General features: G+C 58.5%; 2 protein-coding genes across 2 annotated transcripts in view; both read right to left on the minus strand.

Annotated features, from left to right (window-relative positions):
- Window positions 1–761: 761 nt before the first annotated feature.
- Window positions 762–4,514, minus strand: LOC145716628 (polycystin-1-like protein 1). Its single transcript, XM_081800831.1, has 5 exons — window positions 3,800–4,514; window positions 2,547–2,666; window positions 2,413–2,458; window positions 1,981–2,027; window positions 762–1,344 (listed from the first exon to the last, which is right to left on the minus strand). Exons 1-5 carry the CDS (start codon window positions 4,100–4,102, stop codon window positions 988–990), a joined length of 873 nt encoding a protein of 290 aa, XP_081656957.1. The 5' UTR covers window positions 4,103–4,514; the 3' UTR covers window positions 762–987.
- Window positions 4,515–4,526: 12 nt separating this feature from the next.
- The window catches only part of LOC145716627 (polycystin-1-like protein 1), a 14,866-nt gene continuing 8,746 nt past the window's right edge, over window positions 4,527–10,646 (minus strand). Inside the window, exons 7-11 of the mRNA XM_081800830.1 lie at window positions 9,893–10,085; window positions 9,324–9,407; window positions 7,428–7,635; window positions 6,301–6,407; window positions 4,527–5,619 (exon numbers count right to left, since the gene is read on the minus strand). Coding sequence (XP_081656956.1) covers window positions 5,331–5,619; window positions 6,301–6,407; window positions 7,428–7,635; window positions 9,324–9,407; window positions 9,893–10,085 — 881 coding nt within the window. The 3' untranslated portion in view covers window positions 4,527–5,330. The remainder of the gene's footprint in view (window positions 5,620–6,300; window positions 6,408–7,427; window positions 7,636–9,323; window positions 9,408–9,892; window positions 10,086–10,646) is intronic.

Genomic DNA, 10,646 nt, shown 5'->3' on the forward strand with positions numbered 1-10,646 from the left:
GAGGAGGGGGAGGAGTGGGAAGGAGAGGGAGGAGCAGAGAGGAAAGGGAGGGGAGCCGGGAGAAGAACCAAGGAGGGCAGGAGAGGGAGGGAGGAGAGGGAGGAGCGGGGGTGGGGGGTGGGGGGGAGGACCAGGAGAAGAGCAGAGAGGAGGGGGAGGGAGAAGCAAGGGGAGGGGGAGGAGAGCTCGGCCACGCAGAGGAGGAGGACCAGGTGGGTAGCAGCCGCCTCTCGCGGGCTCTGTTGGGTAAGTTCTCTGGAGTGGAGCACATAGTCGGAGGGTCCCCCCCACATTTCATGTCTCCAAGAGGAGGCCATGGAGCTCTGCTTTCTCAGGCAATTGTTCCAATAGGAAGACCCCCCAGGGCCCGTCTAGAGGCAGAAGGTGATCAGCTGACGCAGACTCAGGAGCACCTGCCGGGGAGGAGGCACCGGGCAAGGGAAGGACACTTGCTGCGAGTACAAGGGGGACACCTCCCCCGAGTCCCTTTGCAGTCCTGCGCTCCCTCCCGGCCGGGTGTGTGTGCTGGGCTGTCGGGTGCGGGTCTCCTTTTCCGGGGTGTGTGCCCTCCGGCACGGCAGGCTGCTGCCCCAGGCCCCATCCGCGCACAGAAACCAGGTATTTTATACCCCACGCCCCAGCACGTAGGGTGCTGCGTGCACCAGCCCGGCCAGACCTGGCCGCCTCCCACCACCAGCGCCGCCTCGCCAACTGCGGTCCGTGGAGCAGTGTCCACGGCCGGCACCCGAACCTGGGCGACCTGGAGCCGGGAAGCACGCTGCTCATGCACCCCGCAGCCCCGGGCCCCACAGCCACGTGCACCCGCCCGGCCAGGCCCCGACGGCCCCCTTGGGCAACACTGACCGGCTGCTTGGCTGCCCCCCCGGGGGCCCCGTCCCCGCTGGCTGTCCGCTGAGCTACCGCCTCGTCCGAGGCTGTCGCTAGGCACTCTACTCCGCAGCAAGTGAAGGGTCTATTCCTGACTTTTTAAAAGACGTGAGCAAACCCATGTAAGTTTGGAGCAGAAATGGCCAGCACTTTGGAACAAAACTCAGGGCTGTTTCGGGTGGTCCATGTGACCAGAGCGTCCAGCCTCATCGGACCCAGCTCCCGCTGTGCGGCCCCTGTGTCTCCCAGGGGCCCAGGACACAGGAAGGGGCCCAGCATTGCACCCCCAGCCCCGACGTCACCTTGCACATGGACAGCACTGCGGGTCCCCTTCTCCCTCGGGGCCTGCTGGCCGGGGTCAGCTCCATAGGCCTCCTGCTCTGGGCACAGACAGCCCGCGCTCCGGCCACCTGCTGCCCCCCTGCAGGCCCTGGTGCACCGCGAGAGGCTGTGACGCTGGAGGAGACAACATGGGGATGGGGTTAACACCTCAGCACCCACAGTTCTCTGTGCCGCATCCTGTCCTCCGCAGCACGGCTTGCAAGCTTTCTCAGGAGCTGGGCCAGCACCTCCACAGGTCTCAGGCTGGGGGGAAGGCTCTGGAGAGGAGGCATGGGCAGCCCTGGGACCAGCTCATTTGCATCCGCAGAGGGTGGTGGGGCGCCCGTGGGAAACGACGGGGTGGCTGCAGCCAACAGCGGTGCCAGCTGCCCTCCGGGAGGCCGAGCAGGGGGCAGGCGAGGCTCACTGCGGAAGGGCAGAGAGGCAGCCCCACGCAGGGGAGCAGAGGGGACCGAGGCCTGGACATGCGCCTGGGGACAGCGCGCCCACGCAGGACGGGAGCTCTCAGCAGGGAGGCGGAGATTCAAAAGCACAAGGAACCATGCGTGCCCCAAACATCCGCACCGACCAGCAACCACACCCCTTCTCGTGTGGCCTCCACTGGGACTCCGGACAGTGGGCCTCGAACCCCCTGGGGAGCAGCCCCCTCTCTCTGCAGGACCTGCCCTGCTCGGGGTCTCCCCCTGGGCCTGACCAGCTGTGTCTGGGCCACGGCCGAGGGAGACACCAGAGAAACATAATTGTATTTACCTCGTGCGTCTTCTGGGCGTCTGCCGTCCTTCCCCGGGAGTGAGGGCCTGATTTAAACAGAGTCCAGGTTATGACGTTAAAGGAGGGATCTAGGGTTCTTTGGGAGAGAGCCTCCTTCAGGAAATAGCCCTCCCTGCGGCCCCACCAGGACGGGCCTCCCTGAGACCCAGGATGTGGCTGCCAGTGTGGCCCGTCCACGTGGCATCTGGGCGTGGGCTGCACGGCCCCTTTCCTGCAGATGGAGTGAAGCCCTCTGTCCTGGCAGTGAACAGCAGTGAACACGGGGAGCAGGAGACCCAAGGTCTCCTTCGCAAGCTGGCCTCTCGAAGAGGACCAGCAGGGTCGGACGGGGGAGACCTCATCATCTGCTGTTGCTGTGATTTGTAAACAAACAGAAAACACCTTCCCGGCTGTTCTTAAATGCACACTTACCCTGAGCTGCCTCTGAGGGTGCTCTTCTCAGGGGCCTGCGGGCTTCCTGCAGAAGGAAGGGGGTTGTTCGGGGCGGGCATCCCACCATGCGGGAGGACCCGGGACAGCAGGGCATGCGGGCAGGCTGCCCGTACCTGGCTGAGCCTCAAGATCAGCGACAAGAGCTGAGCCCCGGGAGAAGCCAGCAGGGTGCACAGGAGACCCGTCTGGAAGGACCCGGCGGCGGCATCGGGGGCGCCGAGAGCCCACGGGAGCTGTAGGAAGGCAGCGGTCAGGGCAGCCGGAATGCGTCCGCTGTAGTCACCAAGGTCTTTAATGTGAACGTGTACCCTGTGTTTAACCAAAGCCCTGTCTCCCTGAACCCTTGGAAACAATGGAAACTCACAAGGAATCCTTTTGTTTTTCCAATATACACATCTTTCCAGATTGGATGAATGTTTTCTGCGTGCCCACTTTCTGTCAGGCACGCCTCGTGGGCCCCCGGCTGAGTCCTTGCTACAATCTGATGAGAAGGCGTCCGTAACCCCGACGCGTTGGTGAGCAGAGAAGATCAGACAAAGGTCGACCCCAGAGGGGAGGGCGAGTTCAGGTTCTCGGACTGCAGGCCCGTTCCCATCCCAGCTGGACCCAGCCTTTCAACTTCTTGCTGCCTGGCGCAATTTATCACCGTCCCTCAAATGCCATGCACCTGTCCCTCGGTTTTAAAGGTTCCGCCAATCTGTTACTATTCTCACACGTGCTCTGAACACTGTGCTCTCTGCTGGACACCATTTCTGGAAAGAGCCCCTCACCACATTCCCAGCCACTGGGGGGACCCTGAGTGGCCATGAGGTTGTCATCAGAAGCAAAATGGACTCTTTCCCCACAGCCCAAAATCATGCTGTGCTTCCATAGGAAGGCAGGGTCCCCACTCCCGCTGCCTGTGCTGATCCATCTCCCTCCTGAGAGCGACCGCGAGGCTGGGGTGGCATCTCTAGGGCAAACGTGGCCCTCAGAACTCTTCCTGTCTTTTCTGGCCAGAGGAGTTTTAAAATTTGAAATAACTGCCAACCTTAAAAAAAAAAACCAGGAGTGTGCTCTGGGACAGTCCGGGCTGCTGACCCCTCCGGAGAAGTCACACTCCGTGGCACGAGGAGGGCGCGAGCTCTGCGTGGCAGGGGTCAGGGAGGCAGGCCTGTGCTGGCTTCACCCCGAGCCCCCCAGCCCGCAGACCCCCGGCTCCATCCAGCCCAGCATCCCCTCTGCAGTGCTCGAGGCCGCTGCCTCCCGCCCCCTGTTGGAACCCTTCTGCCAGGACTGCGAGTCTTGCTAATTCCTGGGCTGAGAACGAGTCACACGGCAGGTCTGAGAACTGGAAGCCACTGCCAGGAGAATCCAGCGCCCCCACCTGCTCTCGTCCCGCAGCCGTGAGCAGGGCAGTGAGACAGGCGTACGCACACAGCAAGGCAAAGACGACGGTGAGGCGCGCCGTGTGCGGGAAGCCGCTGGGGGACGGCTGACTGTACACGGAGGTCCAGACGTGGAAATCCTCCAGGTACTCCGTAAACTTTGAATACAGGAGCTGAAACACACCGGAAGAGAGATGCTGGTCCCGATGGCGAGAACTCCTGGTGGGCAAGCAGTGATGGTCCGGGTGATGGCGCGAGCTTGTCAGCCGGGTGCTGGGTCCCCGCAGACCCTCACCCGCCATGCGCTCAGCGCCCTGGACCTGCGCTGGGGCATCTGCAGCTCTGGGACAAGCTGTCCCTCCACCTCTCCTGCCTCACCCTTGAGGGTCTTTACGCCCTTCTCCTCGCAGCCTCTGTCTACAAGCCCTCCCTGTTCCCAGCACATTCCCTGCAACACAGGTCATTTTCACTGGGCTTTTTGCGCACTGCAGCCCGGGAGCGTGCCGGGTCACCTGGGTGTCCTCAGTAGCCCTGCGGCGTCAGCCACGTGGTGGGCGGCACGTTACCTACAGAACAGCACTGGGTTCAGAAGGCTCAGTGGAGCTCAAGGAACACTCGGTGCTCAAGGCTGTTCTAGAAAAACGGTGACGAGCAGCAGAACACAGAAGCACAGCGAGGGAAAACCGTTTTAACGACATGAGAATTATATCTTCATATCAGTGGACCGACTAATACGTACAGATTTCTCCCCACAGGTTCTCAAGCAAAACAGCTGGAGAATAAACAACATGACTGTATTTTGAATAATTGTCTAAGGAAAGTTGGTTGAGCCAGGCATTCAGTTTTGGGGAGCTGAAGAATTTCCATATTGCCGATGCACTGCAATCACTTTCTTGCTCCATCAGCAGTGCCCATGACAGGTGATGACAGGGACACGCTGGAAGGAAGGATCTGGTGACGTGGGAGGACACCAGCCCTCACTGGCCTCTGCCCGTCTGAGACCAGCCTGCGAAACTGGTCACCGGGAACACAAAGCCCCCATCAAAGTGTTTCTACAACTAAACTAAAGAGAATCACAACGTCCAACATGGCCCTTCAGCGATGTCTCTAAAGAAAATTCACGAAGATAATACATTAGGAAGCACAAAATGCGTAAAGTGTCGTCACAACTAGATCAAACACATTCCCATATGGGGAGCGATCCGGACGCGCAGAGCGAGTTTCATGGGTGGTTTGTGAGATTTTAGGTGATTTTGTCATTTTTCTTGATCTCTTGCTGTTCTGCCCCCGGATCACACCCATACCGCTGACTGGTCATCTTGGGGTTCAGGATACATAGGGCACTCCCGGCTTTAGTTAGCGGCCCTCTGGACTCCACAGACCGCAGGCAACAGTAAATTCCGTGAATGTTATTACAGGAAAATCGTCAGGGCAATAACGCCTGGCAAGGGTAACTCATTCTCTCCCGCAGGCTCGCTCGCGGCATCACTTAGGATACGGCCACCTGAGGTTAACTTTAGTGCAGGTTAGTCAAACGGCTGCAGGGGGAAGCAGAGCTGGTGTTGCAGCTGGCCGGGCGGCTGGCTGGTCACCTACCTTCCAGAAGCCGAGACCCCCGCGCAGGCAGCTCAGCTCCCGCTGCACGCGGCCGTCCCGCCTGCTCGCCGCCAACCAGCACTCGGCGGGGAAGAGCGAGCTCTGCCCGTGCCCGGGGGCCAGCACTCTCACCATGACGTGGCTCACGTACCAGGCTGGGGAGGGCCCACGGCTGTCGTGCCAGAGACGGACGCTCCGGAGCGGGCCCAGCAGGGCGGGGGCGCTGAGGACACACAGCAGCTGTGGTCAGGCCAGGGTCTGTGTGGTGGGGGCCCCCACAGGGCGGCCCCAGCCCCGATTCTCACCCTCGGGGGCACCGCGGACGCATCAACGCATGCACGCTACACAGAGTGACCTACGGAGCCCCTCTGGAGCATGGGGCGCGGACCCCACACCCAGCTCCCACATGCCTGCCGGCTCCCCGGAACCCCGGGCACTCCAGCTCTGTCATGCATGTGTGTCCGGCGTGGACAAGTCTGGAGCTCGCCTCTTCTTAGTGAAGATGGGACCCGAACCGATACAGACCGTGCACGAGGTTCACCAGGAGAAAAAGCATTTAGTGCAGTTTCTCCACATTTTCTGAAACCGGCAGGTGCTTGGACTCCCGATCAGTGATCCCTCCCCATCCAAGCGCACGGTCTTTGCACGGCACGTGTCCTTGCTCTTCCCAATTTAGGAGGACCCGAATTAGCTGAGCAGGATCCGTGCTGTCTGAGTGTCGGCAGCGTGTGAACCAACGCCCGTCCTTGCTCCCTCCCGCACGAATCGATGTCAAACAGCACCGTGAACGACTTTATAAGACCGTCCGTGTGCACGCCGACGCTCCTTACTGGACAGTGACATTGTGCATTTTGCTTCCTTGGGCTCATGATAGGGCCACACCGTTCGGCCGGGCCTCGCTCACCTCAGGACGAAAGTATGTCTGGAATTCCTTTCAAACAGGGGCCTCTCTGGACAGTAGAGTTCTCTGGGTTCTGAAAACCCATTCTCACCACAGAGAACAATGTAAACCTCAAAACAAAGACACAAGGTGGGGGTTTGAGATCCTGGACACAGGACACTAAGCTGAGCCAGAAAGGGGCGTCCTTGTACCGTCTCCCAGCCCCAGCCTTCCCAGAACCTTCCAGCCCCGAGGGACCAAAGGGACACCCTACCCCATCCCTGGATGGCCCCTCCCACACTTCCCCAGGAGAGACCTGGGAAGGAGCGCCTGTCCTGCCAGGCTGGCCAGATTTCTACATGTTTGATCTAGAAAAGCCAGACGGCAACTCGGATTCACTAGGGCATGTGCTTGTCTCAGGAGGAAGAGGACAGACAGTGGGCACGTCCTCCTTCCTCGGCTCAGAGGGGAGACGGGGGAGGCCTGAGGGCCATCCAGGGGGCTGTGACCATGACTGGGGTGCATGAGGCACCCTGCAGACCCACATTCTCAGCCGCGTGGGGCTCGCCACTCCCCAGTGGGGCGGCTTCAGTGGCCCAGAAACACACGATCAATCGTTCATTTAAGGAAGTGCCTTATTTATTTCCAGTTTTTAAAATCCTTCCCCATCGCAAAGCACATATTTTCTTCGAGAGGTTTCTAAATTTTGTTTTAATCTGTAAGTCTCCAGTCTTGGGGAGCTGCTTTGGGGTGTAATGTGAAGTAGAGGTTTAATAGTGCTTTTTTCCACAGCAAAAGCCACGGTCCCCGAATATCTTGTGGAATGGCCCCTGCTCCTCCCGTGGGGCTGCCCCCGTAATGCCCATCTGCCCCATGTATCCGTCGGTCCTTCTGCCTCACGTGGGGCTGGACGTGCGGGCTGCTCTCCACGGAGAAGGTGGAGAGAGACAAAGGTTCGAGGGGGCGGCCCTGAGGGCGGGGAGGGCTCGCATGGGTGTGCACGAGGTGGGAGAGGAGCCCCCCACTCTGGATGGAGGAACATGGGGCAGCTGGGAAGGCCAGTCTCCACATGGGGTGTGTCTGGGTCTGTCACTCCCACCATCCACAGCCTTGCACACCACAAAGTGCGAGTCCCGGGATGACCTGCTCACCTTGGCACTACAGCGGGCAGGAGACCGGAAGCCCGTGTCCACGACAACTGCGTACAGCTGGTGGCCGGGGGGAGCATCTTCTTGCAGAAAAATGCAACCAGCTTTCTTCTTCTCATGACGATCTACACGTCTGCTTTTAGTAACCAGAAGTGCATAAAGAATCGTAAAAACCACCACCAAAATACTGGGAAGCAGGTTCTCCGGGTGGCTGTAAATGAAAGGAGGGGAATAAATGGTAAATTATGAAAATAAACCGTCAGGCAAAGACTAACCAACGCCCCCCACGCTGGCTCACGCTCACACACTCACACACACAGAGGCCCCTGCTGGTCTTCACTGATATGTTTGTAAATGCCTGTCTGTCTTGTAACTGGGAGGAGGAAGTAGATTCTTACGGGGAAGGAGGCCAAGAAGGGAAGGGTGGAGGGCATGGCGTGGCCTCTGCCGTCCCCATGTTAGGATGGGTCTGAGCCCCTCAGGGGAGGAGCTGCTGGAGGCTGACTCAGGAGCAGGGACTCGGACAGAGATGCCCGGTGACAGACCAGCTTCCACATCTGAAGCCCATGTGGTGCTGCCACTCATGGCCTCTGAGGAGCTTTCCTGATGAAACGTGACAAGAACACCGATCTCACTGCTCAGATGAAGACTCAGGAGTACGATGTCTGTAAAGTGCGAGGACATGTGGGCGTAATGGACGCTCCCTCCCTCCTGGCGACCATGCCTATCTGCCCCATCCCTCCCGCCCTGCGTGCTTGGGCTGCCTGCTCCCCACCGCACCTGGCCCTCACCTCCTGCTCCCAGGCACCATGGCTGCCTGGGGGTGGAGGGTCACTGAACCCTCCAGACCCACAGAGTGGGGTCCACTTTGAGTCACTAGTGCCAGGACCCTAACCTGGAGTCTTACGGGACTCTGACGGGGTTTCAAAGGGCAGGCAGGTGCTCTGCAAGGATGCTGTCCTCCCAGAATGCACCTGCCCCTGCCTGACTTGAGGTGTTGCCTTTTATCTGGGCATCCCGAGGGCTGTCCCTCTCCTGATGGCTTGTCCCCCACCCGTCATACCTGAAACCACAGCTGTCCTGAGCCCCACTCACTGGATCCCTGGTGTCAGTAATCCACTTACTGGTCTACAAAGCAATCAACTCTTTGATGATGGATTAAATAATAGGGTACGGGATAGAGTTCCCCATTACATCAACATAAGAGAGACCCAACGCACACCAGGAAATGCAGACTCAGCCACGGATGTTCATTCAGCAAACACACACTCCGTGCCTGCTGGGACCAAGCCCAGTCGGTGCTCCGTGTGGGTGACCGGGCGGAGGGCTCCTGCCCACACAAGCGCACCCCTACTAACCCACAGTCCAGAATCCAAATACACCTGTTCCAGGTAAAACGATGGCCACAGAAATAAGCTTGAGTTGAAATCTATTATCTAAAATGGGACACTTTGGGGGCGCCCGGCTGGCTCAGTTGGAAGAGCGTATGACTCTTGATCTCGGGGTCGTGAGTCCGAGCCCCATGTTGGGTGTAGAGATGACTTAAATAAATAAATAAACTTTAAAAATAATAGTAATATGATAAAAATGGGATGCTTTTGAAGAGAAAGAGGGAGCTATGAATATGCATAAATCAGGATGGGCAGACCACTGTGTCCTCACTGACAAGAATGACCGAGTGAGCGCCGACTGACCAGGTTCATGGTGAGCCAAAGCTGAGCTCGACGGAAAGTATGCTGACTTTCTCGTGTTTTTACGTCTCCTGTCTGCGGATGTAGGTACAGACGGAGAAGATTGCAAAATGCAAAACAGTAACAGGTGACATGGGTTTCTGGCATCTGCGGGATGACACATGGGCATCCCGCGTGACCCCACTGTGATCTAGAAAGCGAACCTCACCTCTGCCACTTGGAAACGTCACTCACTGAAAAACTGGCGTTCAGGTTTCTTCTTGCGACAGAGAGCGGCGCAAGGCGGTCGTAGCTAGGAGGGAGACGCGGGTTAGGACGCCAAACGTGTGCTGCGAGTCTACAGTGTCACGTACATGGGTTAACGGAGGGGCAGAAAGGGTGACAGGTTCTAGTAAGTATAACCTCATGCAGACGGCTCAGTGTCCACACGTGCGTGGTCCGGCTCAGCGCAGAGGCCGGCGGGCGTAAGCCCAGCCCCACTGTGGGCGGATGTGCGGCCACCGACCAGATGCCCACCAGCGGGGTTCAGCAGACATCGGGGGACACCTACTGCAGCTGTCACCTCAGGGGTGAGCCCTGAAAAGCCAGACCCTGCTCTCCTAGAGGCTGCAGCCCAGGGAGGGCCAGGCTGCAGATGGGGAGGGGCGCACACACCAGGTCCTGTTGCCGTTTGCACAGGGACCACGGCCAGGGAGGCTCAGGCACCCAGCCCCGCGAGGAAGAAAATGCAGTCAGCCTCTCGAAGTCTCGAGTGTGTCTTCAACAGCACGTCTGTACCTGCAGGTCACTTTTTCTGGAGACGCTCCTGGCTGTGCAGAGAAGCTTGCAGATTTCCACTCTCTCGCTTCCCAGAAGAGGCACTGGACCCACTGGAAACGCACCGTGTAGTTCACTGCCGGCGCCAAGTATTTGTTCGGAGGGCTTCTGTCATAGTCAGCGTCTAGTAAGGATAAATATCCCAAGCTGGTGTCTAAAAAGAGAAAAAATAAATACACCTGAAGTTTGCAGAAAGGCATAATGCATTCCCAGGTGGCCAAAGCAGTGGGCAGTGGGGCAGGGGAGAGGCCGTCTGGAGCCTCCTCTCCCAGGGCATGTAAACTGCGAGCCAAATGGGTCCAGGCAGGCTCCCCGCTGCCGATTTTCATGGGGGCTGGCAGAGTGTTGGATATGTTTGCCTATATTCCGGGTCCCTCTGGACACCCGGAATGGGCCAGCCCCCCGCCCGGGAGATACAAGACCTGGGAGGCAGCTTCCCCAGCTCCACACACCCCTTCCTGCTTCTCCTTGGCCCATCAGCCAGCTGCCAGTCCTGGGTCTGCAGCGGTCCCCAGAAGGACAACGCAGTGGCTGTGTGTCGTTAGCCTATCACTTGGGGGTAACTTTTTATGTTTAGAAGTAAAAATATTTAACATTCCATTTATTTAAAATTTCTCCCTAAGACTTTTTTTTTTGCTTTTTTTTTTATTATGTTGTTAGTCACCATACAATACATCATTAGTTTTTGATGTAGTGTTCCATGATTCATTGTTTG

Source organism: Leptonychotes weddellii, chromosome 12 (assembly GCF_054177405.1).
Source record: "Leptonychotes weddellii isolate Sample4059 chromosome 12, ASM5417740v2, whole genome shotgun sequence".
NCBI classification, from domain to species: Eukaryota; Metazoa; Chordata; class Mammalia; order Carnivora; family Phocidae; genus Leptonychotes; species Leptonychotes weddellii.

Coding starts and splice junctions, on each gene's coding strand:
- LOC145716628 (XM_081800831.1), bottom strand. CDS start 4,102: ATGGCGGGTGAGGGTCTGCGGGGACCCAGCACCCGGCTGACAAGCTCG. Junction 2,667..3,799: donor CGGCTGCGGGACGAGAGCAG/GTGGGGGCGCTG, acceptor GCCTTCCTACAG/CTCCCGTGGGCTCTCGGCGC. Junction 2,028..2,412: donor ACCCTCAGAGGCAGCTCAGG/GTAAGTGTGCAT, acceptor TGTTTAAATCAG/GCCCTCACTCCCGGGGAAGG.